The sequence below is a fragment of the Diceros bicornis genome, chromosome 18 (genome assembly GCF_020826845.1).
Source record: "Diceros bicornis minor isolate mBicDic1 chromosome 18, mDicBic1.mat.cur, whole genome shotgun sequence".
Taxonomy (NCBI): Eukaryota; Metazoa; Chordata; class Mammalia; order Perissodactyla; family Rhinocerotidae; genus Diceros; species Diceros bicornis.
Genome location: NC_080757.1, coordinates 41,233,523 through 41,259,608, shown reverse-complemented (window position 1 = coordinate 41,259,608; position 26,086 = coordinate 41,233,523). Strand labels below are relative to the sequence as shown.

Genomic DNA, 26,086 nt, shown 5'->3' with positions numbered 1-26,086 from the left:
AGGTGAGCCCCGGGGGCGCCGCCGCCCTGACCGCGACCCCGGCCCGCGCCGGCTGCTGGCGCCTCTTCGCCCCCGTTACCGCTAGTGGCTGCTGTCGCTCAGCGGAGCCCAAGGAGACCGCGGCCAGAGCGTCCACCGCGCAAGATGGTGGCTCCCGTGTCTCCGTGAGTGTGTGCGGGCGGGGCGGGGTGCCCGGGCCCGGCGGGGCGCCCCCTCCCGGAGCTTCCGGGCAGGGGGCGGGCGACGGGGCTGGGAGCCCTGCGGGCGAGCCGGCGCGGGCGGGCGGAGGCCCGGTGCCTTTGCGGGTCCCCTCGGAGGGCTCCTCCACCACGCGCCCCCCAGAGGAAGTTCCCCAGCCCTCCGCGTCCCGGCCCTGGGAGGATGGGGCTGGTGCGCAGGGAGCCCCGACCTTACCCGGGCTACTAGGGGAGGGGGCGCCCCCCTTACTCTGCCGGGAGCGTGGACTCCTCTAGTGGGGTCCCCAAAGGAAGGGACCCGAAGGAGCCTGGGGAGGAGGCTGGGGACCACCATCCTGGGGCCAAATAAACACCGTGTTTGAGGCTTACGTGCAGGGTGGAGTGGGGGTGGCAGACCAACACACAACCGCCCCAGGGGCCCCTCAAGTTGTGCCGGCTGCCATCCAACTGGCTAGGGTGTGGAGAGGTGTGAGGGACCTGGGTTTGCCACAGGAACACCCTCCTGGTCAGTCTTGGTCACATAGTCCCATTTTATTTACACGCTGCCCCACCTGTCTGGTTCCTTCAGGTTGAAGTTGGGAATGTCAATGGCTTTTGCCCGGTTTTTTAGAGCCGCACTGTCCAATAGAACTTTCTGGGATGATGTAAATGTTCTCTATCTGGGCTGTCCAGTACAATAGCTACTAGCCACGTGTGGCTGGCTATTGGGAACTTGAAATGTGGCTAGTGCGACTGAGGAACTGAATTTTAAAATTTGTATTTAATTCTGATGAATGTAAAAAGCCACATGTTGCTAATGGCTACCGTATCGGACAGTGCAGTTTCAGAATCTCCATCTTCCCATGCATCTTCCTTACCTACTCTTTTGTTCTTTTATCAAAATCATCTTAGGTCTCATAGTCATTTTATCCCTCTGCAGAATGGAGCAGGATAGCCAGCTTCTAGGGACGTGAAAATGATCTGACAAACTTCCAGAAGGGTATCACCTCGGCCTTGCACCTCCTCCCCATTCTAAGATCCTTTGGGTGGTGAGCTGGACAAGGTCACAGAATCATGGGATCTTGGGAGGAAAGGATGTCAAAGGCAGCTAATGAAGCCTCCCAGTCAGTGCCCAAGGGCCCATCCATCGCTGTCTCTGCCTGAGGGCTCGTGCTTCCTTACCCATTCACTCCCCGAATTTTGTGGAGCACTTGATGAGTGCCAGGTACTGTTCCCTTCTCTGAGGTTCAGACATGAACAAGTTGGTTACCTTTCCTGCCCTCAGGGAATTTGTGTGTGTGTGTGTGTGTGTGTGAGAGAGAGAGAGAGCACAAACCAGCCAAGCAATAGAACCAGAGGGGAAGTGGAATAGGTAAAGTGTTGGGAGGAAGGGTGGGAACATTATGGAAGAAAGCAAAGCATTTGCAAAGGCCCTGGGGATGGGAACTTGGCACTCTGGAGGAACTGAAAGAAGGCTGGTATAGCTGGAGGAGGAGGGAGGCACAAGTGGCCACCAGAGAGGTCAGCAATGCCTGGGCATTTGGCTGACCTTGAAAGGGATTTTGGTGCTGGCCTCAGAGCAGTGGGCAGTCATGGAAGGGTTTTAAGCAGTATGTTTTAACATGCCCCCTGGCTGCTGGGGGTCCAAATGGCTAAGGGAGGGGTAAGAGTGGAAACCCGGAGTGCCGTCAGGAAGTGACTGCCATAGTCCAAGCAAGATGAAGGCCTGGACGAGGATGGTGGCAGCGGCGTAGAGAGAAGAGATAAGGTATAGGTAGATTGTGGGAGCGGAATCGACAGGCCATGTGGATGGACCGGGTCCTGGATGTGGGAGAGAGCAGGGTTGGAGGGGCAGGTTTCTGGCCTGGGTACCTGAGTGGGAGGATAGACCATTTCCTGAGCTGGGGTCAACCAGGAGAGGAACATATTTTATAGGGACAGGTCAAGGAGAGTTCTGTTTAGACAAGCCAGGAAGTCAGTTGGATGGAGAGGTGTGGCCCAGGCTGGGTTGTATATTTCAGAGTGGCCAGCAGAGATGGTTCTGAACCTTTGAACAGTTTGAGTTTGGGAAGAGGAGAAGGAGATGACAACAGAGGAGAGGCTGATGAGGGGAAGGAAAACCAGGGATGATGTGGGGTCTTGGAAGGCAGGAGAGAAGTGTGTTCCAAGGAGGGCGTGCTGAATGCCACTGGAGGCATTTGGCGTGTGTGTTCCAAATGCCACTCTGAGTCCAGGGGAAGAGGACCAATGAGTTTCACCTGCATCTGGCAACACAGAGTGCCTTTCCTTGCACTGAATGGGCTGCCCTGGGAGTCTACTCATCTGCCCCTACTTTACCTACCCACTAGGTGCCAGGTTCCACGCAGGGTGCCACGTCAGGTGGACAAGACAGTCACTGCTTTCTCAGAGTTTAGAATCATCTAACCAACAGCCTCAGAAGCAGGAAGCTCTTTCATATAGCCCAAATAAATCCTTTCATTCTTTTAAGCAACCAGCTTCTTTGGAGAAGCACCTGCATGCCTCTCCAAAGGCCCTGTACAGGGACTTAGATACAAAAATGAACAAATGCGATCTTGGCCAAGTGCAGGATCCAAGGAACCAAGTGCAGAGATACATAGAGAATCCCTGAGTTCACCACACTGTATCACAGGGACACAGGCACGGGGAATCAAGGGAGACTAGAGGACAGGTACCAGTCCAGGTTGGGGGGATCAGGGTGGCAGAGAGGATGCGTGAGCTGCTCTCCAAGAATGAATGGGAATTACCAGGGAAAGAGGAGGGAGAGGGAATTCCTGGCCCAGAGGATGAAGGCAGGAGCAAAAGTAACAGCAATGTGAGGGATGGTAAGCCTGTGGAGGTGGCAGGCAGACAGGAGTGGCAGGAGGCTCTGGAGGGGTCCAGAGGCTTAGAGGGCTCGCTGGCTCATGGTGAGGTGTGTAGACTTAGGCAACGGGACACACTGAAGAGCTGGAAGCAAGGGAGTGTCATAGTTGGATCTGTGTGTGGCCTTGCTCTCTGGCTCCTACGCGAGGGATGAATTTGGGGGAGTGACTGCAGAGGCGAAGGCAGCTGTGTAATCCATGTGAGATGGTGCAGACCAGGGTCTCAGCGTGGCCTGTGGGGTCGGGAGGACTTGGGTTCTAATTCTGCCTCAGCTGCTTACTTCTTATGAAACCCTGGGCAAGTCACTAAAATTCCCCGAGCCTCAGTGTCCTCTCCAAAATGAGGCTAAGACTACCTGCAGAGAGTTGTTGCGAGAGTAATCTTGGTCTCCCCATGGAGTCACTGCAGAGTACTTAGCACGGCGCCTGACTCAGTTCACACTCCATAAATGGTAGTTACCCTGTTGTTATCCGCAGGCACGGAGAGCAGGGGACAGGTTCGAGAGAATTAGGAGACAGAGTTAGCAGGTTTTGGCCGTCAGCTTGACATGGCCTTCTGGTCCTAAACTTCTCATCCTGGCCTCGTGCCTGGGCTGGTGGCAGAGGGAAGGAGGGAGAGGCAACCAGCTAGCTGCCTTCATTCTGGGGCCCAGCCCCCACCTCTGGGCTACCCTTCCCAGAACCACACTGTCGGCGGGTGAGTGTGCCCATGTGTGTGTTTAGGGAAGGGAGCTCCAGAGAAAACAAATCCCATTCCTCGGTCCTGTCACTCTGGGAGCTCAGCTTTGTGCTCACTTCCTCCTGATGGAGTCAATGACTGTGGACTGGAGGAACCAGTTATCTTTTGGGAAAGGAGTCAGGAGGTCTGAATATTTAAGTCTTGGGTCAACCACGAATTATTCATGAGCCCTGAGAACCACTGTCTGTCTCCAGGAATCCATTCCCCCGCCTATAAAATGTGGTTGCATAGACAGTGCCAGTCTTTCCAGTTCTGAGTTCTGACATGCTTCAGCAGTCACAGCAATCCATGCCTTGTCCTGGATGGAGGAAGACCTGCAGAGGGGCTGGGGCCCACATACCTCCCCACTTTGCATAATACTCTGTGGCCCTTTGCATGACCCCACCCACTCCCAATAGCCCTTCCCCATTGGGTCCAGTCCACCCCTCAGCTGGGGAGTGCTCTGTGGGCAGCATGAACCCACCATGGACCCCCTAACACCTCTTCCTTGTCTCTTTCATCTCCAGTCTCCTGCCGGTGGAGCAGGAATAAACTTTCCTGGCTAAGTTAGATGGATGGTCCCCATTAGCCTGGCAGGCTGCTCCCTCTTGCCTCCCTGCCGACTCCCCTTGTCAAGGAAGGTGCCTCTGTGTGTGAGGGAGGCTGGGGGACAAGAGCATTTGGGTGGGGGCTGGGGGTGCCCTGCCCCTCGAGCAGGAATGGTGCCCCCAGGGAAGAAACCAGCTGGAGAGGCTTCCAACTCCAACAAGAAGTGCAAGCGTTACTTCAACGAGCACTGGAAAGAGGAGTTTACCTGGCTGGACTTTGACTACGAGCGGAAGCTGATGTTTTGCCTCGAGTGCCGCCAGGCCCTGGTGCGGAACAAGCACGGCAAAGCTGAGAATGCCTTCACCGTGGGCACCGACAACTTCCAGCGCCACGCCCTGCTGCGCCATGTGACCTCGGGGGCCCACCGCCAGGCTCTGGCCATCAACCGGGGCCAGCCCACTTTTGAGGGCCAGGCTGAGGGAGCAGGGGCCTACCCAGGCCTGGCGACCACCCTCACCTCCAGGGGCGTCAAGGTGGAGGTGGACCCAGCCAAAGTGGCTGTGCTGACCACGGTGTACTGCATGGCCAAGGAGGACATGCCTGACGACCGCTGCTCGGCCCTGCTCGAGCTGCAGAGGTTCAACCTGTGCCAGGCGCTGCTGGGCACGGAGCATGGCGATTACTATAGCCCCAGGAGGGTGAAGGACATGCAGGTGGGTGGCAGCCAGAGGTATGGGGGAGGGCGTGAGGAAGGAGGACATGGAGCTGTCTGGGCACAGCGCCAGCATGCCAGGCCCCCGGGCAGTAGCCAGAGCACACTTCATTCATATCTTCATGCATCAGAACTTTACCCAGGGCGTCGTACTATACGCCAGGCCCTGGGCCAGCCGCTGGGGGCACAACAGCAAAGAGGCCAGGCCAGGCCCTGTCCTCAGGGGCAGAGGGGCACTCCCTGCACGACCTAGGCCAGAGGTTGCAAACTGGTAGCCTGGGGGCTTGATTGGCCTACAGATGTGTTTTGTTGGTTTTCACAGTGTTTTTGAAAAACTTCAATTAGTTTCCAAGTTAAAAATACTGAGAGATCACGTATAAAAACGTGGATTTGTGACTTCTACTGAATAGCTGGGTCCGGATGCTCTCAGGGCATGAAGTGGTGGAGCTGGAGAGCAGGGCATGGGCTTCTCCATTCCCTTTGGCTTATCCCTGGCCCCCGCAAGCTCAGGATCCCTGACATGGCCCCTGGGGGCATGCAAGTTGCAGCTCTGTCCTAGGTACTAGCTGGGTGAGTCCTGACGGCTTGTGTGGGGTGGGGGAGGTGGATCTCATCCTACAGAGATGACAGACAGACAGACAGAGCACCCAGCTGGGGCCCTGTGTAACTGCTCAGTTAATCCCTGAGCAGCAGAGTGGAGATAGACACCCAGGAATAAGGCAGACTGGGGCAATGCTGTAAAAACACACACACACACACAATGCTGTAGAATCTTTATGGTTCATAAAGCATTTTTACATTTATAAGCACAAATTTTATAATTCACAACAACTTTTTGAGGAGATTGGGGCAGGTATTAGCCTGATTTTAGGGCTGAGGAAACTAAGGCTCAGAGAAGTGAAATGACGTGCCCAAGGTCACACAGCCAATAAATAGCAAAGCTAGGATTAGTCCCTAAGTCTGTCTGATCTCAAGGCCTGCGCTCTTTCTATCGCCCCGTACTGCCTGCCTCCCCTTCTCAGGACAAGCCTAACTCTGTCCTAACTCTGTCCTCCCTCCCTTTCTCTCCCTGACTGTCCCAGGTGGCCATTGCCAGTGTCTTGCACACAGAGGCCTGCCAGCGCCTGAAGGCATCCCCGTATGTGGGGCTGGTGTTGGACGAGACCAGGGACTGGCCTGAGTCCCACAGTCTGGCCTTGTTTGCCTCTTCAGTGTCCCCCTGTGATGGCCAGCCTGCCACCACCTTCCTGGGCAGTGTGGAGCTACAGGAGGGCGAGCCCACCGCTGGCCAACTCCTGGACATCCTGCAGGCCTTTGGCGTGTCTGCACCCAAGCTGGCCTGGCTCAGCTCAAGCCTCCCCAGTGACCGCCTGGGGAGTGTGGGCCCGCAGCTCCAGGCTGCCTGCCCGTTGCTCACTGAGCTACACTGCCTCCCCAGCCGGACAGATCCCCAGCCCCCTGCCTACCTCGGTGAATATGAAAGTGTCCTGGATGCCCTGTTCCGCCTCCACGGTGGCCCCAGTTCCCACATGGTCCCTGAGCTCCGGACAGCACTGGACCTTGCAGCAATTGACCTGGCAGGACCGCGGCCAGTGCCCTGGGCCTCCCTGCTGCCTGTCGTGGAAGCAGTGGCTGAGGCTTGGCCTTGCCTGGTGTCCGCACTGGAGGCCTCTGCCCCCGTCTCGCCTACAGCTAGGGCACTGGCCCTTGCCCTGCGCCAGTTCACCTTTGTGGCCTTCACTCACCTGTTGCTGGACGCTCTGCCCTCCGTGCAGAAGCTCGCCCTTGTCCTGCAGTCGGAGGAGCCGGACTTGGCCTTGCTGCAGCCCCTGGTGATGGCAGCTGCAGTCTCCCTCCAAGCGCAGCGTGGCTCGGGTGGGGCGCGCCTCCAAGGCTTCCTGCGGGAATTGGCGTCCTCCAGCCCCGACTCGGGCGGTGGGCGCTGTACCTACCGCGGCGTGGAGCTGGTCGGCTACTCTGAGGCTGCGGTCCGGTGCTTGGAGCGGCTGCGGGGGGCCTTCCTGGACTCCATGCGGCGGGGGCTGCGGGACTCCTACCCCGGACCCTCGCTGGACGTCGTGGCCGCCTTCGCGGCGATCTTCGACCCCCGCCGCTACCCGCAGGCCCCCGCGGAGCTGGGCGCGCACGGCGAGGGGCCGCTGCGTGTGCTGCTGCGCGCTTTCGCCCCCGCAGTGGTGCGCCAGCGGGCGCTGGGCGACTTCGCGCTCTTCAAGCGCGTGGTGTGCAGCCTCGGGCGGCTCGGCCCCCGGGCCCTGTGCGCCAAGCTGGTGTGCGCGCACTCTGAGCTGCACGAGCTCTTCCCCGACTTCGCCGCCCTCGCCGCCCTGGCCTTGGCGCTGCCCGCGGGCGCCGGCCTCCTGGACAAGGTCGGCCGCAGCCGGGAGCTGCTGTGGTGGGGCCAGGGCGGGGCCGGGGAGGGCCGGGGCGCCCCCGCGGTCAAGATCGCCGTGGATGGGCCCCCGCTGCACGAGTTTGACTTTGCGCTGGCCGCGGAGTTCTTAGAGAGTGGGTGGGGGGAGGGGCTCCTGGGGTCGAGGCTCACGTGAGGGCGGCCTCCTTCCTTCGATCCAGCCGCCTGGGATGCTGGGCACTCTCGGGGCCAAGCTGAACCTGACCGTGCTGCGCTCAAACTGACCTGCCAACTGTGGCCTCCCACCCACCATCCCCGTGCTTCCTCTGCTCCACGCTGAGTACTAACAGCCGCACGGGCTGTGGAGGAGGGGCTGGGTCAAGTGGGGCCTGGGCGAGTGGGCAGAGATGCTAGGGTCTGGGACACCCTAAATATCACTCCTGTCCTTTCCAGAGTTTGGTGAGGAGTAGCTCACCCTTTCTCTCTGGACTCAGCCCAAGTTTTTGCCCTAGAAAAGTTGGGAGGTCCTGGCTGGAGGGAGGAAGACTGAGTCTCAGGAATTGAGGGATTGAGGGAAAAGAGAATGGGTCCTTGACTGTTTCTTAGCTGCCTCCTGGCAACATGTCTTCTCTTCAGATATGACTGCAGAGCAAATCACCATCCTTGTTTTTGACACAGCACAGCACCCTCTCTGTGCACAGGCTTACAGTTCAAAGGAGGTATTGGTGCCTTCCCTCCCCTCCCCACCAATAGGCTGCTTGAGGCTTTTCTGTATATAACCATGTATATAGACATAAATCTATAAATGTGAAATAAATCTATCCTATCTTTCATAGTGTTAACACGCAAATCCAAAAGGACTTCTTTTAGAAGGTTTTGCAATGACAGGGTCCAAAAAAGTCCCCAATGGACTGGATCTATTTCTAGTTTTTTTCTTCCTTGAAGTCTGGTTGTTCCCCAGGTGCCTAGCCCTCCCCTGCCCTCATCTCAGACCTTTAAGACCAAAGATTGGAAAACCACAGTGCTGTAGCGGCGACCCGAGGACCGGCCTCAGGCCTGACCCTGGGATGTTGGAGGGCTTTTTGCCTCCTGGGGGAAGCAGCTGGGACCTCATCAGAGCTGGGGGACATAGCCCTTCAGATTCCAATGGGTTTCCCGTCCCCTCTGTCAGCCCTCACTGTGAATGGTGTGGGAGTCTGGAGGGGGATAGTTAGTGAGAGAGGAGGGGGCTGGCCTTTCCCCAGACCTCCTGGGTTTGGGTTTAATTTACAATAAAGTGGAAGGAAACCCAGTGCATCATGCAGTCTCCATGGTGGTGTGTGTGTGTCAGGAACCCGCCTTGACTCCTCCTTGGCTGGACTCCCCTCGGGGGTTCATTTGGGCCATTATGCTGCCTCTATAGGGGCCAGAGGGTCACCCTTCTGGGCCGAGAACCCTGCACTGTGAATTCCCTGCTTCTGCCTCCCCAGTAGTGGAGAGAGAGGCACAGAAGTGGGCTGTACTCGCCCTGGGCTTGGCCAGTGCTCCTTTGTGAAGAGGGAGACAGGGGTTTGTGCCCTGGCTCCACACCCAAGAAGCCCGTCAACCTCTCCTTCTGCTGCAGAGGTGGGAGAAAGCCCTGTGGCTCCCCATTTCAGACCCTGCCCTTCTTCCTCCTGCAGCTGGCCCGGCCTCCAGTGCCCCCAGCCCCCTGCTGGCCTCCCTGCCCCTGCCTGCCAGGCCTCTGCAGCCCCCGCTGGACTTCAAGCACTTGCTCGCCTTCCACTTCAATGGCGCCACCCCGCTCAGTCTCTTCCCCAACTTCAGCACGGTATGGGCTGGGCTGGCTGGCGGTTGGGGGCATGCAGCAAGCTTGGGGGTGGGCAGGGAAGGTGGGCTCAGAGGGGCTGGCTCTCAGACGCTGGGTCTAACCAGCAGCTCATTCTCCAACATCCCCTAGTGACTCAGTGTTCCCAAAAAACAGACCCCTGGGCCCAGCTCTCTGGGCTAGGGAAGGAGGATGTTGTCACCCCCTCCCCCAATGACAACTGCCAGGCCTGTAGGATCTGTACTGTAGGTTTCACCTGAGTTTTTGCATAGGGACTTCAATGGATGGTCTGTGTATGTCTGTGTGCAGTTGAGGTGTGCCTTTCTGTTTTAGTTTGTCTCTGTAGGTCTTTGTGTGTTATTTGTGTATGTGAATTTGTGTGTTGGTGTTCAGTGTGTATGTGTTTGTAAGCAGCTCTGTGTCGGGGTATGTAATTAATGTGTGTGCCTCTGTGTCTGAGAGGCTTTTTGTGTCTTTGTGTCGATTATGTGTGTTTGGTGTGTGCCTGACCTCTGAGTGTGTGTGTTTGTGTGTGGGTTGGGTGATAGTGAGTTCGTCTGTGGTTGTGTGCCATTTGCGTGCATGTGAGAGTGTATCTTTGTGCATGTTGCTGTCATTTGTAACTGCCCGTAAGCTTAGGTGCTATGTGTCTGTATACTAGTCTATGTATGTCCATGTGTGTATGTGTGTGAACCACAAGTGTAGTGAGCATGAATTTACTTCACCACATGAACTATAAAGAATGCCCTCCACTTTTAAATTTTGAAAAATCAAATGTAATCAGTGATGAGCCCCACCCCATCTTGACAGGATGGTGGGAAATCCAGTTTCACTCACGGTAGGAATCCCTCCCTTCCCACCCTCCACGGCTGCACAGGGGTCCTAAGGAGCCTGAGACATTTGACGAGCATCCTCCCGTCTTTGATTCCCTCTGTCACTGGCTGACATGCTCACTGTTTCAGCTCATGGCCCCTCAAGAGTGGGTGAAGCCACTCTTGTCCTCATCGCTGGGGGCCCTGCAGGCCATTCTCTAACATCCTGTCCCCTGCCTGTCTCCCCGGCCCTGCGTGCTGTGAGGGTTAAAACCTCTTTCTGTTCTCAGGGAAGTTTCTGAAACCATGCTTTTCTCTCAAAGCCTCTGTTCTCTTCTCTCAGGAAGGTTTAGGAAGTTCCTTCCTGACAAGCAAGCCCAGACAACTTCTGCTTTTGGCCCAACAACCCAGGCCCCTGAGAAAAGGGAATGTAAAGGCTTGATTTGACAGAAGGAAAAAATTATTTAAAATAAGGAAAAGAAAAAAAACACACACACATACACAAATAAATATTCCAAAGAAATGATCCTACCACTCAGGGAACCCTCTGGCCTCCACCTGCTGTGGCCTGCCCCCTCCCAGCCCCCCACCTCCCCTGGCAGTGGTCTCAGTCTCCCTCTCCCTCTCAGGCCCTGTGACGGTGGCGGAGCTCATAAGATAAGCACAAGGCTGGGTTATGAGAGAGGAAATTCCAACAGAGGGACTCTTTGTCTCTTCCCTGCCTCTCTCTGCCCCCAACTCTCCGTCCCAATAGATGTGATTCTTGTGAATGAGAAAAAAAATCCCAGAGACCAGACGGGCAGCAAGTGATGGAAGGTGATCACCAGGACATGGTTCTGTTTCTCAAGATCGTGGAAGTCCCCTGGCCATCCCCTGCCTCCAAGCAGAAGCCCAGGCTGACAGATAAAATCAGCCAGGGAAGAAGTTGTTTCTTTTTCTGTGTCTAACATCCAGAAGGATGGGGAAGTTCTTCCTACAGGCTGACCGCCACCCTCCTTGATAATCTGCAGTCGTTCCTGGCATTTTGTACTGCCCCCCCTTCTGAGCCGACCCCAGTCATTGTGCCCTCCCACCCCCTTCACAGATGGACCCGGTCCAGAAAGCTGTCATCAGCCACACGTTTGGGGTCCCCTCCCCTCTGAAGAAGAAGCTCTTCATTTCCTGTAACATCTGTCACCTGAGGTTCAACTCAGCGGTGAGAGGAAGCAGTGGAAACAGGCTGGGGAGGGGGCTGGGCAGGAAGAGGGCTGGAGACTGGGCTTCTGCAGTCTTTCCTGGAGGAGTGGGGTGCAAAGGGGCTGTGGTCCAGACTTCCAGTCCCTGGTTGCAGAAAAGGCGCTCCTGCTCCTTTACCCAGCCCCTTCTCTCCTCTCTCCAGTTCCTCTGCCCCTTTCCTCTCTAGTCCCCCTAGGACCCCATTTCTCTCCCCTATGCCTCTCTCCTGTGTTCTGGATCCTTCTTGCAAGAGAGAAGACTGCCCTTCCCCACTTGGTGTCCCAGGGGCCACCCCATCAGCTCCTGGTTTGGAGCTGAGTTTTTAAAGCACCTGAGAGTTAGTTAATTAAGAGAGCATCTTAATTAGTTCTCATGATACATCTGTGAAGTGCATAGAGGCACTATTATCATCCCCAATTTTCAGATGAGGAAACAGCTTCAAAGAGGTTAAGTGACTTGCCTGAGGCCACACAGCTGGTAAGTAGCAGAGCTGGGATTAGAACCCAGGCCTGGCTGACCCCAAGGTCTGCATGCTTTCTACCAGAGCCTACCCCTAGATAGTGGAGGAGCCTCGTTCTGGCCTCCTAGGGAAGGTTTACCTTCTGTCCAGGCAACTCTGGGGACTGGGGAGATGCTCTCAGCAGACCTGATCGGATGAAAGGGTCCAGGGAGGGGCCATGGGGGCCTCTTTCTGATGTTTGGGAGCAACAAGCAGGGATCCCTGGTTGAAGAAGGGAGGACACTGACAGGCCAGACTCAGGGTTCCCTCCAGGCTTTCAGGTTACATGAGTCATGTAAGAGATGGACAGGGAGACTTCCCTCTGAGAGAGGGACCCCTCTTCACGCCGGGCCCCTGGCACAGTGTCTGGCAAACAGCAAATGCTCAATAACTCTTTGTTGAGAAAATAAGCCAAGGGATGAATGTTCTGGGGTGCACATAGCTCAAAGTGTGCAGACTACTCTGTTTCCTCCATGCGTGCATTTATAAGCTTGGTAACTAACATTCATTGAGCACCTACTGTATGTACTAGGCCCTTATCATTCAGGTTCTCATTTAATTCTTACAGTTGTGAGGTCAGTATTATCATTGCAGAGTTTACCAGTGAGGAAACTGAGGCTCAGTGAGGTGAGGTGACTTGCCCAAAGATGCACAGCTCATAAGTGGCTGAGTCAGAATTTGAAGCCAGAGGCTGCCTGCATGGGAGCTGATGTATGAGAATGTGTTCTGTAAACCTCAGGGCCAGACACATACTCTGATGACAATGGCAATGACAAGGATTCGTCCCTTGTGTGGCCAGAGCCCTGCCTCCCTCTGACCTGTCCCCTGCCTGGTGCCAGCTCATGGATGGGACATGTGGATTAGTGAATGAATGGTGACCCCACACCCTCCCCTCCCCAGAACCAGGCCGAAGCACATTATAAAGGCCACAAGCACGCCAGAAAACTCAAGGCTGTCGAAGCTGCCAAGAGCAAGCAGAGGCCACAAACCCTGGCCCAGGACAGGACGCTGGTGTCCCCAACCCCAACTCCAGCCAGCGAAGCCCCCGGAGAGCTGCAGAGCAAAGGTCAGTCCTGAACTCGTCTCCCCTCCCCACTCCAAATCTGGCTTCTGACGAGGGGTTGACAGATTTCTGCTTATTATTATTTTTGCTTGTGTGGGGTACTCTTACATTCAGAAAAAGGCGCCCAATGTACAGCACGATGAGTTTTCCGTCTGAATATACCGGGATCAAGAAACTTGCCACGAGCGCCCTGAAGCCCGTCTCGGGGCCCCCCAGTCACTACCTTGTTATGCTAGCTTCCGGGGCTGCGGTAACGAATGACCACCAACTGGGTGGCTGAAAACAAGAGAAAGTTATTTTCTCACAGTTCTGGAGGTCAGAAGTTTGAAATCAAGGTGTTGATAGGGTTGGTTCCCTTGTGGGGACTCACAGGGAGAGTCTGTTCCAGGCCACCCTTTTGGCTTCTGGTGGTTGCCGACAATCCTGGGCATTCCTTGGCTTGTAGCTGCATTGCTCCAATCTCTGCCTCTGTCTTCACATCTTGTTCTCCCATATGGGTCTCTGTGTCTTCACGTGGTCTTCTTTTAAAGACACCAGTCATTGGATTAGGGCCCACCCCAATCCAGTATAACTTCATCTTAACTAATTACATCTCCAAAGATCCTATTTCCAAATGAGGTCACACTCTGAGGTTCCAGATGGACATGAGTTTTGTGGTGACACTATTCAACCACCTACACCCCTTCCCGGGGTACCTACGATCCTGACTTTTCTTGGCATAGATCAGTTTCATCTGGTTTTGGTGAATCATATAGTATGTAGGTTTCTATGTCTGACTTTTGTTCATTTTTCATGAACATTCATCAACACTCACGCTAAGATTATTCAATGTTGTTACATATAGCTGTGGTCTGTCCTTTTTCATTGCCGTGTAGTGTTCCATTGCCTGACCATACAACAATTTTTTAAAAATCTACTCTGTCGTTGATGAATATTTAAATAGTTTCCAGGGCTGGCCCCGTGGCTTAGCGGTTAAGTACATGCACTCCGCTACTGGCGGCCCGGGTTCGGATCCCGGGCGCACACCGACACACTGCTTCTCCGGCCATGCTGAGGCCGCGTCCTACATACAGCAACTAGAAGGATGTGCAGCTATGACATATCACTATCTACTGAGGCTTTGGGGGGAAAATAAATAAATAAATAAATAGAATTATAAAAAAAATAAAATAAAAAACTTTTAAATAGTTTCCAGTTTTATGCTATTATGAATAGTGCTCTATGAACATTCTAGTACATTTTTTGGTGATTTCTGCTTATTTAACAGTTAGCTAATAACTAGGATATCAGGGCTATGAGGGCTTTCTGAGACCACTCCGTCCAACTTTATGATTTCAGATGGGGAAACTGAGGCCCAAAGAGGCCCAAGTCTGCCCAGTGAGTTGGTGGGAGACTGGGGTCTGGAATCAGCGCTGGTCATCCCTACACTAGGGACCCTTCCACTCTGCCGTGCCACCCCCAATATGTCAGTGCTTAAAATCCTGGTCTTGAGAATCATCTCAGCCCTCGTCATCTCAGACCTGATGCCTCTATCTCCCTAGCAGTTCCTGGAGCCCCTTCTCCTGGGCCCCCACTCCAGCCACCACTGACTCCAGACCCTGCGCCCAGGGAGCCAGCACACTCGGACCTCTTGGATGCTGCCTCCTCTTCCTCTTCTTCCTCCTGCTCACCCTGCTCCCCAGAGCCTGGGAGAGAGGCGCCAGGGCCTGAGCCGCCTGCGGCTGCTGCGGAAAGTAACGCGAGTGGGGAAGACAGGAGTGAGAGGGGGCGCCTCTACTGCCCCACGTGTAAGGTGACAGTGAACTCTGCCTCCCAGCTGCAGGCTCACAACACAGGTGCATGTGCCCCACCAGCTGGAGTCCGGGGGGGAGGGGGGCAAGGAGGTTGTTCTCACCAGATGTCAGCAGGCTGGGTTTCTGGGCACTTTGCTCAAGGGCTTGGTGACAGAGGCGTTGTGCTCAGCTGTTACTGCACAGGCATTCGAGTCCTCCCACTAATGCTTGAGGGGGGAGAATTGGGAAGAGAAGTCTGAGGTGGCAAGAACTGAAGGTCACTCCAGGGAAGACAGGAGCCACCTCCTCCATCTTTCTTTAGGTCAGGCCCAGAAGGGAGGGGTTGAGAGGAGAGCAAAAGGGAAGCAGACCAGTTACCCTGCAAGAAGGCCTTCCTTAGGGGAGGCTGGCATGGAATGAGAGAAGCTGGGAAGACCTTGCAGAGATAGAGATAAGACAGAAAAATCTCAGGTGGCTGGAGGGGAGTGTATGTTCTGAGCAGCATTGAGGCTGAAGGTACAACTAAACTGACCAAGTCTGGAGGGGTCTCTGTGGCCCTTGCAGCCCCTCTTTGGAGCTGACAGGCTGTCTTCTTTCCTCCCTCCAGGAGCCAAGCACCGGTGGATGGTGGAAGGTCAACAAGGGGCTCCCCGAAGGGGCCGGGGCCGCCCAGTGCCCCGGGGAGGAACCGGACACAAGGCCAAGAGAGTAACCGGGGGCCGGGGAGGCCGGCAGGGGCCCAGCCCCCCTTTTCACTGTGCGCTCTGTCAGCTCCAGGTCAATTCAGAGACCCAACTCAAGCAGGTGGGGGAAGTGAGGCCGGAGTTTGGAGCAGGGTGAGGGGGTGGGACCAGAGCCAGGTGAGGGGGGAGCCTGAGGACAGAAGATGGATAGAGCAGAGCCGGGAGCGGGTGGAGGAGGAGAGTGAGGCTAGTGGGACAGTGGATCCCTGGAGGACAAAGGCCAGTTCTTGCCTCCCCTTCCCAAGGCCACTCCAGGGTGACACCCAGTAAATGTGCCTTCAGTGTGTGAGCTGTGGGTAGAGGAAACGTGCGCTAGTCCAGGGTGATAGGGTAGTTGGGGGTCCTTGGGCTTCCTCACCTTGTTCCCAGTCTGTCTGTCTGTCTGTCCATTAGCACCTGAGCAGCAGGAGGCACAAAGACCGCCTGGCCGGGAAGCCCCCCAAGCCCTCCAGCCAGCACAGCAAGCTGCAGAAGCACGCAGCGCTGGCTGTGAGTATCCTCAAGGTATCTGTCTCTAGGCAACAGAGCTGGGACCCTGGTCAAGAAGGGAGAGGGTGGGCTGGAAGGGAGGGCCAGCTGGGGGCTGGGGGTGGGGCAGGAAGGAAGCCACCCGGCTCCGAGGCTGCCTGGGCAGGGAAGGAGTTGGGGTTCAATTTTTGGCTGTCTTGGCACCCGCCCAGAGGAATTTCCGGGGAGGTGGGCTGGGGTGGTAATCTCAGGGGTAAGAGCAAGGGTGGGCATGCATCTCCTGGAGAACATCTCTACTGCCACCCCCAGGGCCCCTCCCTTCGCCCATCCTGAGAGTCTCCTCCTCTGGGCAGGAAGACAGGTGGTGGAGCAGGCCCTCTGGAATGAATGTTTGGGGGTGGGAAGGGAAGAGGATTTAGGTTTGGAACCCTAAAGGGCACATTTCCCCTGCAGCAAAAAGCCCAAGGATGGAGCCCAGGGAAGGGGTGGGATTTTTCTGGGGTCAGAGACTGTGTCCACTCCTCTCTCTCTTCTCTGCAGTCTAAACTGGCCTTGCAGAAGCAACTCACCAAGACACTGGCAGCCCGCTTCCTGCCTAGCCCGATCCCCACCGCGGCCACAGCCATCTGTGCCCTGCCAGGGCCCCTGGCCCTCCGGCCTGCCCCCACGGCAGCCACCACCCTCTTCCCGGCTCCGATCCTGGGCCCAGCTCTGTTTCGCACCCCAACGGGAGCCGTCCGCCCTGCCACGGGACCCATCGTCTTTGCCCCCTATTAGCCCTACTAGGGGAGGCCAGGGCTGACATCCCAGCAATCGCTCTCCCCCTCCTCCTCTCCGAAAGGCCTCGGCTTCCTACATCCCACAGGGCACCGCCTTTTACAGCCTCGGGGGTCCTGCCCAAACCAGGAAGAGCCGGCTAGTTTTAAGGGCAGTTGTCCTTCACTCAGTCTGGACTGGAGACTCACTCAACTAATACCCCCTGGCCCAAGGACCATCCAGCCCCACCCTCCTTTCCCTGGATTTCTAGGGCTAGTCCTGGGCTCACTTGCATTTCCCAGCCTGATTTAGGGGGAGCAAACTGAGACATCCCAAAGATCTATGCAAAATCCTATTCCAAGCCCCGTGGTGCTCTGGTTTCCCCCATCCAAGACCTATACTCGCAAGGCAGAGGCCCTAGGACTCTCAACTCCTTCTAGCCTGGGGACAAGTCTGTGACCTCTACTCCCATGCCCTGGGGAGGAGGCCCTCCCCATTCACTGGATTCTCTGGAGAATCACTGGAGATGAGAGATGGGGTCTCCAGCTGGAGTGGGTTCAAGGCTATCTGGACAAGGTGACCGTGGGAGTGTGACGGAAGTCTGTGGAGGAGAAAGGGAGCAGTGCTAAGGGGGGCAAAGCCAAGGCGGGGTGGGGCAGAAAGCCCTTGGAGGCTTCATCTGCTCTGACGGGATGGGGCTAGGATGGGGTAGGTGAGGGGGATGTTCTGGCTGGGCCCAGTTTTAATAGAGAAAGTGATCAATCCCACAAAAGCTCTCCCCTCTGAGCCTTTCATTGATTCTTCCTGAACCCCAGCTCCTGAGGTGGGTGCGCACTGGGTCTCCCTCAGACTATGGACCCAGCTAACACTGGACCCCACCCCCCCGACCTGGCTCCCAAGCGAAGAGCGGTCCCCTCCAGCTCTTCACCCCACATTGGTCCCCAGCACTAAAGGGGTTTCCCTCCTCCCAACCAGCACCCCAGGCCCCCTCACTGTGAAGCTGAGTGTTGGGACACAGTCTGATATACTCTCAAGACCCATTTTCATGCTGTCAGTTAATGCCACAGCCCCAACGTTGCCGAGCACTGCCCCCCAAACCCCACAATATGGGACTTTGCCAGTATCCACCTGTATCTTTTTTCTTTTTTTTAGGTATTTCCAAGGGGAAAACAAGAAAAAGGGGGGAAGGGAGGGAAACTTTTTGATAAGTTATGGTTTTATTGTGTCCAAAGCATCAATAAACAAACTTTAAGCTGGAGCCTGTATATGCCCTAACCTGACTTGCCCAGCCCTGGGCCACTTGCCCCTGCTCACCTCCCCCATCTTGAGGAGAAGGGGCGTGTACTGGAGGTCGCCTGGCTGTAGTGTCTCACCTGTGCTAGGTGTGCACGTGAGAAGCACGAAGTGGGCACAGGAAGTTGTGGGTCATAAGCTCACTTTACAGCGTGTTGTGAGTGTAACCACCCTACTGAGCCCCGACAGATCTGGCAGCTCCCGAGAAGCTGCTACTGGTTTGCCTTGTTCTGTTCAGGCATCTGAGGTAAGAAGGAAGGGCTAGAGGAGCACCTTGTCCAGCCTTCACCATGGCAGCAGGCTTATTTGGAATAGGTAATGTATAAATAGAAGTCCAGCTAGTAGCTGAAAACCATAGGAAGGGGTGAAGACCAGCCCCCATGGGTGTGACGTCCCCCACTGGGCACTGAGCAGCCACTCTGGCAATGAGAGCACAGTGCACTCCTGCCCCCTGGTGGCTGGCGGAGAGCAGTGTCACAACCTCCAGGGCCAGTAGGCATAGCACCTTAAAGAGGGAGAAGCGAAGGGTACAGTCATAGGCAGCCTGGAAGCCATGGGCATCATAAAATCATAGGGCTAGAGAGGATCTAGAAGATCATCTAAGCAACTCCTGTCACCTTACAGATGAGAAAACTGAAGCCCCGAGAGGGGAAAGGCCTTGCTGAGTCACAAAGCCAGTTGGTGACTCAGCCCAGTCGTCATTCCATTCCACCTCAACCAATGAGGCCCATCTGCTCCCTGAGGAGGAAGAGGAAGCAAAACAATTGGGGGAATAGGTAAACAGAAAATTACACTTCCCGAGAGGCTGGCTTCTTCCAGCCAAAGTAAGGACAGGAGAAAGGTCAGGGTGCCGGATGAGGGAGCACCCCTAACACCAGCATGCACACACGCTCACATGTGCACACATCTACACACAGATACATGATACCTGGATGCCCTTTCTCTCGAGTCCAGGCTGCTGCCATAAGTACGTGTGTGTGTCACTGGCAGGAAGCTCAGAGGAGTGGGACCCCTGTGATTGGAACCAGACCCTAGACTGGGCACTTCTGCATGGTAGCTCTGCTTCCCATCCAAGGCAGGTGGAAGGGACACTGACTCACAACTGCCCCAGGTCACAGCGGGGCAGACAGAATGAGAGCTGGGGGGCGCTGGAGCGGGGGGTTGGGGGCACTAACCTAGATTATGTGCACTTCTCAGAGTTGAGAGGGAGCAAAAGTGGCCTGAGCCTGGGACAGCTCAGCTGCCTGGCCTAGTGGGGGGCTCCCCCACTGCTTGGGAAGGATAGCTTGCCTAACCCCTCTTTCCTCTCAACCCATCTTCCAGAGCTCCAGCAGCTGGAATGGGGTTGGGAAGGTGAAGACGGGATGGCAACCGTTCAGCCATCCAAGGAGCCGCTGCCCTTGTTCTTGCGGCTGAGGGGGAAGGCGGACTTGCTCTGGGGCTGTGTCATCTTGCTGGCCAGATAGACGAAGGGTTCCAGGAGAGAGCGGCGGTCAGCCACTGATACCTCCCACAGCTTCACCTTCTCTGACTTGGCCCAATGCTGAGCCACGTCTGGGTCTACACGCCGCTGCTCCTGCAGGTCACACTTGTTGCCAAGGACCACGATGGTGACCTAGTGGAGAGGGACAGAGCAGAGGCCTGTGGATAGACCATGGACCTCCAGAATGGGTGTGAGGGCTGGCGACCACCTAGGACTCCTAGAAGAAGCAAAGTCTCAATGGTTGGTGCCTCATCTCTTCCTATCTTAGAAATCATGGACTGGGAGGAGGGAGATGGTTGCTTTTTCCTTTTCTTCCTCTGTTCAAATTTTGGCCTCCACCTGGCCCTCCCTCCAGGAGTTCTATTACAAGCCCTGTATCACTCATGCTTGCCCATTACTAGCAGCCAGTCAGTTTCTGGCTAAACAACTGGTGAGGAAGCACTCCCAGAATGCCTGCAGCTGCAAGGGGGATTTGAGAACAGAAGGACCTTCTTAGCTAAGTGCATGGAATCGTTATAAAAAAACACTAATGGGGGCTCATGCATTAGATCAGGGACCTCTTAAACTGAAAAGTCTCTTTGGCTGAGCTGCCTCAACATGTGGCCACCTCTAGGGGTGAAGCCACCCTCCAGTGGCCTCCATCCCCCCTCTAGCTGCTAACCCACCTCTTGGGAAATGAATGAAAAATAGAGCCAAGCCGAGCCTCCCCAAGGCAGCTCAGGGCCCACTCTCTCCCACCACCAGGGCTCCCACACACACCTCCTTCTTATCTTTGGATTTGTCGATTTCCTTCTTGAGCAACTCCACACGCTGAAAGGACTCTCGGCTATCTGTGCTGTAGACCAGGACGTAGCCATCAGTGCAGGAAAAGCAGTGCCGGGGCAGCTCAGCCCCATCTCGGAGCCCCCGGGTGTCGTAGAAACGCACCTGCTCCCGCACCCCCCGGTCGGTCTCAATGGAGCCCACGTAGATGTCCTCCTGCGTCTCGATCATCTCAGAACCTGGGATAAAATGAGAAAACTTGTTTGCAGGGAGGAGGGAGATGGGAAACATGGGTGACTGGGTATATCCTGACAGGCTGACCAGACAGGGAGAGAAAGAAATGTGGGGGCTGGGGAGAGGGGGCCAGAGACCGAGTCTGGCAGGACTGGAATGATTCGGGGGAAGATATTAATCTCATGCTCATACCATCCTAAGCAAAAGGGTAACTTGGGAGCTTTTCCTCCCCATCCAGGATATTGAGTTTCCTTCCTCCAGATTTCTTCAGTGTTGTAGGGTTGCGGGTTAAAATGTACATGTTCCTCTTTCGGGTGCAATAACCACCAGGAGCAGCTTTTAGCCTTTGTGTGTTGTGATCAAATCCTACTCCTTATTCTTCAAATTCTTCCACTGTTTCCCCGCCTGCAACAACACTCACCCACTACATGGTTCCCATACAGAAGCTGCTCCAGGATCGAAGTTTTGCCCACAGATGCCTGGCCACACACGACCACCTTGCAGCTCTTCCCCATGCTTAGCCTTCAACCTTGAAGAACAGAAGCACACTGGGTGAGGTGGGATCAAAACAAAGGGCAGACCTCCTATAATTGAGAGCCCAAGTTCTGAACTGAATGCATAGCCTTAGGGATTCAGCACTGACCCCTACTCTAGTCAGGGTGTATTGAAGTGATGTGTCTGTGTCCACTACCAGACAGGCAGCTGTACGTTACTGATCTTTGTTATTCCCAGTATCTGGCCAGGAACTGGCAGAGAGCAAGTGCTCAGTATATGTTGCCATAAAGAGAGTAGAGGGTCGCTGGTTTAAAGGAACCACTGGTCATGTTCTTCTCTGTGCACAGGATGTGGAGGACCAGTTGCTGAAGGGAGCTCTGGCTCAGCTTCCTCTCTTTAACCACCACCCCACAGAAAAATAAGCAGGAATACTATTTTGTGTGGATCTGTCTTAAGCCACTCTTCCTGGGGAAAATGAGCAAATAAGGAGGATATTCTGCTTTCCTGTATGACTTATCTAGGCGACAATCAATGACCTCTAATTCCCAGTCAAGTCCATGGCTAAGATGAAGAACATCAGACAAGAAAGACAGGAGTGAAGAAATCTAAGGGAAAAAGGCTTCGAAAAGGAGACAATTTTTTGTCTCCTCCTTACCCTCCTAAGGGTAAGTCTACCCTTAGACTGACAGACCCAGATGAGAAGCCTCAGACACAGAAATTCCTTCTCCGAAGAGGCCCCAGAGACTTCCTCGAAAGCATCCTAAACACAGGCTTCCCAGAAGAAGCCCCAGAGTCCCCCAGGGAGCAGAAATACAGAGATCACACTCAAAAGGGGTCTCAAACAGAAACCTCTCCAGCGGAAACTCCTGAGTCGGACCCTCCTCCCCACTCCCCCCCGAGGAGCCCCATGTATGTAGTGAGCCCCGGAATAAGGGATACCCATGAGAAAGCCAGAGGGGCCTCCGCCAGATTCCCCACGATGGGACCCCCAGAGGGAGTCAGAGGCCGCAGAAACTTGCCACCTAAAGCGGCCAGACACGGTAGCTGACCCTGGCCTGCCAGCTCCGTACCTCCCGGGGCCCTCGCAGCACCCCGGCCGGGCCCCTCGAGGAACGCAGGGACCGCAGGCAAGGCAGCACGGCCGCAAGGCCTCCGTTCTTCCGGGTCGAGCCAGGCTCTGCGGGCCCCGCCCCCTAGCTTTCGTCCGGCAAGACGAATTCCGGCGGCGGAGAGCGGGCACGGCCCTCACAGCGCCCCCAGACGCCGGCGGGGGAAAGGACGGCCAGGACCTGGGCTGGTTGAGCGCATATGATTCCAGCTCCCCGGACGCGGGCTGTTGGTCCGGTGGGTCTGATGACCAAATGTTCTTTCCCTAAAGGCTACCATAGTTCAGTAACACTTCATTTATTCAATCGTTTATTCATCAGATGTCTTCTGAGCACCTACTCTGTGTCAGGTACAGGACCAAGAGCTGAGAAAAAGCAGACGAATTATACACTGTAGCTGCCCATGAGAATGTCACCGTCTAGAGAAGCCAGACATCTAAACCAACAATTACAGTACAGTATGGCAAGAACTATCACAGAGGAGCTATGGGAGCACAGCAAAGGGGCATTTAACTTGGAGGCAGTGGGCATCATGGAGAGCTTCCTGGAGTAGGTCATGTCTGTGTTGAGGTTTAAAGGGCTTGGGAGGAAAGGGTGGAGAAAGCATGGCAAGAGTCATGGCATTTTCTGGAACTACAAGTACTTGAGTTCAATACTAATGGTAGAAAGGAGCCAAATAATCTTGGGTGGTAGGCCAAAAAGCTCAAACTGTATCCTAACAGCAGTGGAAAGCCATTGATAGGTTTTATGCTAGTGAAGTGATACGATCAATTTTTGCTGTTAAGAAGGTCATTTTGGCAGAAGACTGAAGATTGGAGAGAAATGAGACTGGGGGCCAGTTAGGAGATTTTGGTAGTATTCCAAGTTTTTAAAAAATGACGGGAACCTGAAATGGGATGGAAAGGTGATAGATTTGGGAGACATTTGGTAGGAGAATCAACAAGACTTGGTGGTAAGTTAGGAGTCAGGAGTGAGACGGAGGAGTTCATGATGTTTCCCATCTTTCTCACTTGGTGACCAGGTGAATGGTGACCCGTTCAACAAGATAGGGAATTCAGGAAAAGAGAATCAAGTACAGCATTTGTTTTTCAGTTGTTGAGGGGTGGGGAGAGAATGACAAATTCAATTTAAATATGTTAAGCTTGGGGCCGGCCAAGTGGTGGTTAAGTTCACGAGCTCCGCTTTGGCAGCCCAGAGTTTGCGGGTTCAGATCCCGGGCATGGACCTATGCACCGCTTATCAAGCCATGCTGTGGCAGGTGTCCCACATATAAATAGACGGAGATAGCACAGCTCTTAGCTCAGGGCCACTCTTCCTCAAGAAAAAGAGGAGGATTGGCAACAGATGTTAGCTCAGGGCTAATCTTCCTCACCAAAAAATAAAAAAATATGTTAAGCCTTGAGGATTTGTGAAACATCCAAGAGATATCCGGTAGATAGTTGAATATACAAATCTGGAACTCAGAAGAGAGGTCTAGGTTGGAGATATCAACAGAGCTGAGAGTCAACGACAGATCAAGTTAAAGCTGTGAGAGTAGATGAGTTGGCATAGATGCAGGGAACACAAAGTGGGAAGATGGTGCAAGACTGCCTCCCGCATGAGGCTGTGGACTGGGAGCCATTGGCAGGCAGGGCAGGTGGTCTGTGAGTCTGTGCCCTCCCAATTAAAGCAGGGAGAGTGGGCACTTTGGGAGGGCTATTGAATGATTAGCTGGATGGATGACCTCTCTTCCAACCCACTGAGCCTCTCCCATCCTCCCCTACTCAGGCATGGGTGTGGATTCCCCTCCCTTAGCACTGTGATAGGCAGTGACCATACAAGTAGCCTATGGACAAGGGCACACACTATTTTACTGGAGGAACAGAGTAGATCCTTTTTAAGTGCCCACGCCCCCTTCTTATTTTAGTTTTCCTTAGCTTAAAAATTTTAACCTCAAATTCCCCCAATTTAACCTCAGAAAACCCCAATTTAATTCAGGTCCACAAATATTGCTTTGGGTGAGGGAAGTACTACAAAAACGATTAGGCAGCGTCCTTGCCCTCTGAGTTCCCAATCCAGACTGCATTCGGCAAGACAAGCGCGCTGAGCAGCGAGTTTATCTGAGGGGTGGGGGTACGGGGGACACTGGGGCAGGGAGCTCACCCCGGGAGCTGCCTCATAAACTCCAGGGCAGGGTCTGGGGCTTGCCACCCTCCCTAGCCTTAATGCTGAGATGGCACTCCTAGCCGGCTGACACGAAAGCAGCCTCGTAAAAGGGTCAGCGTCATTAGAGTCATGAACCAGTTGACGCTTGCAGATCCGGAGGGGATGAAAGGCGCGGGGTGAAGACGCCCTGCGTTTCCCTGGCTTGGTTGGGCAGGGCTTCCAGGGGCCGATGAACGCTGGGGAACCGGGCTCAAAGTGTCTCTTCTTGCCTTTCCCAGGAGGAAGCTGTGGACACACTCCAAGGTCGGGAAGGTAGTCGAGGGTGCTCGTTCCCTCCAGAGTCCTGGGTCACTGGGTTCCCACCCAGCTCAGGCTTTCCGGAGCGTTACAGGAGACTCTCTAGGATTGGAGGTTGCTATGGCAACGAGGCTCTTGAAATACTGAGGGAAGCCAAAACCTAGAGAGGCTAGACCCTCCTATTCCGACCCACGGGTACAGTGGCGCCCCCTACGCACAGGAATCGTGCCTGGGCCCCCGCCCCGGGGCGGAGACCACCGTGGACCTCCGGGGGCGGAAGGCCGCTCTGGCCCCAAGTAGAGCCTCTCGCTGGTAGACGGGCTCGAGGGAGCCCCTCTGGGCGCAGCGCCGCCGAGCTGCTCGATGCTCCGACCGGAAGTGCTCTTCACCGCCTGCCTCCCACTCGGCTCTCTGGTCCCGGCGGTAAGATGGCGGCTGCCGCTGGGTGCGATGTGGTAATGGCGGCGACCGAGCCAGAGCTGCTCTACGACGAAGACGCGAAGAGGTAACCGGGTGACAGGGTAGTGGAAGGGACGAGCTTCTGCTCCGTGGCTCCGGGAAACCCGTCCCTGCCATGATGCAGCCCCTAGTTGTGAAGGCGATGCCCCGCCCTCCGCGCCCCCCCCATTTGAGATCGAGTCCGGATGGACCCCCTGAAGGGGCGCTCTCGGAGGTCGGCCCTCCTTCCCGCTTCCGCCTGGCCGGGGAGTTGAGGCACAGCTGTGTTCTCTAGCAGAGAAGAAGGTCGTCCTGACTGTAAAAGCCAGGTCCCTGAGGAGCTCTCAGAGGTCTGTGGCGGGGTGGGGGAGGCGGCGCGGCGACAATGACGACTGCCTTACATCGCCCCTGACCCCCGCCTTCTCTTGTTAACTTCTGTGCATTGTTGTCTGTCAGCATTTTGCATCACCAAAGCCTGTGCTGTCCTCACCCCCTTTTTTCCGTATTTATACCCCAGCGAGTCCTAGTCTGGGTCCGAGGTGATTGTATGTCTCCATTATTGACCTTGTCCTCCCTCCGCCCCCCGGTTACCCCAGAAGTCGGAGGTGATAGAGAAAGAAGGAAGAGTGAGGGGCTTGTTTCATGTCTACACGTCAAACTCCTTTTCCTCCATCCTCCTTCCTAAGATCTTCATTCTTCCAGGACTGTTCTTTCTTAAGCAGGAAGGAGGAGGGCAGCTCCTTGGGCGCTGTTGGCACTGCTGGGCAGCGGCAGTGGCTCGAGTTTGCCAGTCCGGACTAGCCAGGGGAGCTGCTGAGTGAGTGGTTTTCGAGAACGCTCTGGATTCTGGCTACAGCTAAGGCAGGTTGTTGGAAGTGGGGTTGGAACACAGTTGTGGGTAGTCATACTTGACATAATCCTGAAGCAGAATTAACGAAAAGGTTCTGGAAATTTGGAGCCCTTTCTTTATCAACTGCAGATTAGTTGACTACAGTTCCCTCAGTCTCCTTCCCACATATTTCGTATCATTATAGCAAGCTCATTATGGCTTCAGTCTGGGTGATTTGAGGTGGCGATGTAAATTAGTTCATGAGAACTGAAATCAGGATTCTGAGATCTTTTACTGTCCAAGTTAGAAACGTAAGAGGTACTCAGTGAGGCAGAATGAATGGTTATCCAGCTTAAGGGTAGTTACTGCAGCCAGTGTTCCAAGTTCCTGACCTGTTGGGAGCTGAGAGGCTTGACAACATGTAGTAGTAGGTCCCTGGGATGTCAGAGAAGTCAGGATGT

At 55.0% G+C, this 26,086-nt stretch overlaps 4 protein-coding genes across 6 annotated transcripts in view; 3 read left to right on the top strand and 1 right to left on the bottom strand.

Annotated features, from left to right (window-relative positions):
- ZNF385C (zinc finger protein 385C) overlaps nt 1-17,637 on the top strand; it is a 52,008-nt gene extending 34,371 nt beyond the window's left edge. Inside the window, exons 3-9 of the mRNA XM_058560990.1 lie at nt 9,070-9,218; nt 11,112-11,222; nt 12,642-12,807; nt 14,346-14,639; nt 15,184-15,380; nt 15,713-15,823; nt 16,328-17,637. Of these exons, the coding sequence (XP_058416973.1) occupies nt 9,070-9,218; nt 11,112-11,222; nt 12,642-12,807; nt 14,346-14,639; nt 15,184-15,380; nt 15,713-15,823; nt 16,328-16,564 (1,265 nt within the window). The 3' untranslated portion in view covers nt 16,565-17,637. The remainder of the gene's footprint in view (nt 1-9,069; nt 9,219-11,111; nt 11,223-12,641; nt 12,808-14,345; nt 14,640-15,183; nt 15,381-15,712; nt 15,824-16,327) is intronic.
- On the top strand, nt 284-8,704 carry C18H17orf113 (chromosome 18 C17orf113 homolog). Its single transcript, XM_058560985.1, has 2 exons — nt 284-5,038; nt 6,120-8,704. Exons 1-2 carry the CDS (start codon nt 4,352-4,354, stop codon nt 7,602-7,604), a joined length of 2,172 nt encoding a protein of 723 aa, XP_058416968.1. The 5' UTR covers nt 284-4,351; the 3' UTR covers nt 7,605-8,704.
- A 101-nt stretch (nt 17,638-17,738) lies between the features above and the next one.
- On the bottom strand, nt 17,739-22,019 carry NKIRAS2 (NFKB inhibitor interacting Ras like 2). Of its 3 annotated transcripts, none has more exons than XM_058560987.1 (4): nt 21,881-21,985; nt 20,737-20,844; nt 20,079-20,320; nt 17,744-19,451 (listed from the first exon to the last, which is right to left on the bottom strand). In XM_058560987.1, exons 2-4 carry the CDS (start codon nt 20,828-20,830, stop codon nt 19,212-19,214), a joined length of 576 nt encoding a protein of 191 aa, XP_058416970.1. In that variant the 5' UTR covers nt 20,831-20,844; nt 21,881-21,985; the 3' UTR covers nt 17,744-19,211. The 3 variants fall into 3 exon arrangements, with proteins under 3 accessions (XP_058416972.1, XP_058416970.1, XP_058416971.1); XM_058560988.1 differs by lacking the exon at nt 21,881-21,985 and adding an exon at nt 21,750-21,872; XM_058560989.1 differs by lacking the exon at nt 20,737-20,844 and having other exon boundaries at nt 17,739-19,451; nt 21,881-22,019.
- A 2,738-nt stretch (nt 22,020-24,757) lies between these two features.
- Nucleotides 24,758-26,086, top strand: part of DNAJC7 (DnaJ heat shock protein family (Hsp40) member C7) — a 31,713-nt gene continuing 30,384 nt past the window's right edge. Inside the window, exon 1 of the mRNA XM_058560981.1 lies at nt 24,758-24,863. Within this exon, the coding sequence (XP_058416964.1) occupies nt 24,787-24,863 (77 nt within the window). The 5' untranslated portion in view covers nt 24,758-24,786. The remainder of the gene's footprint in view (nt 24,864-26,086) is intronic.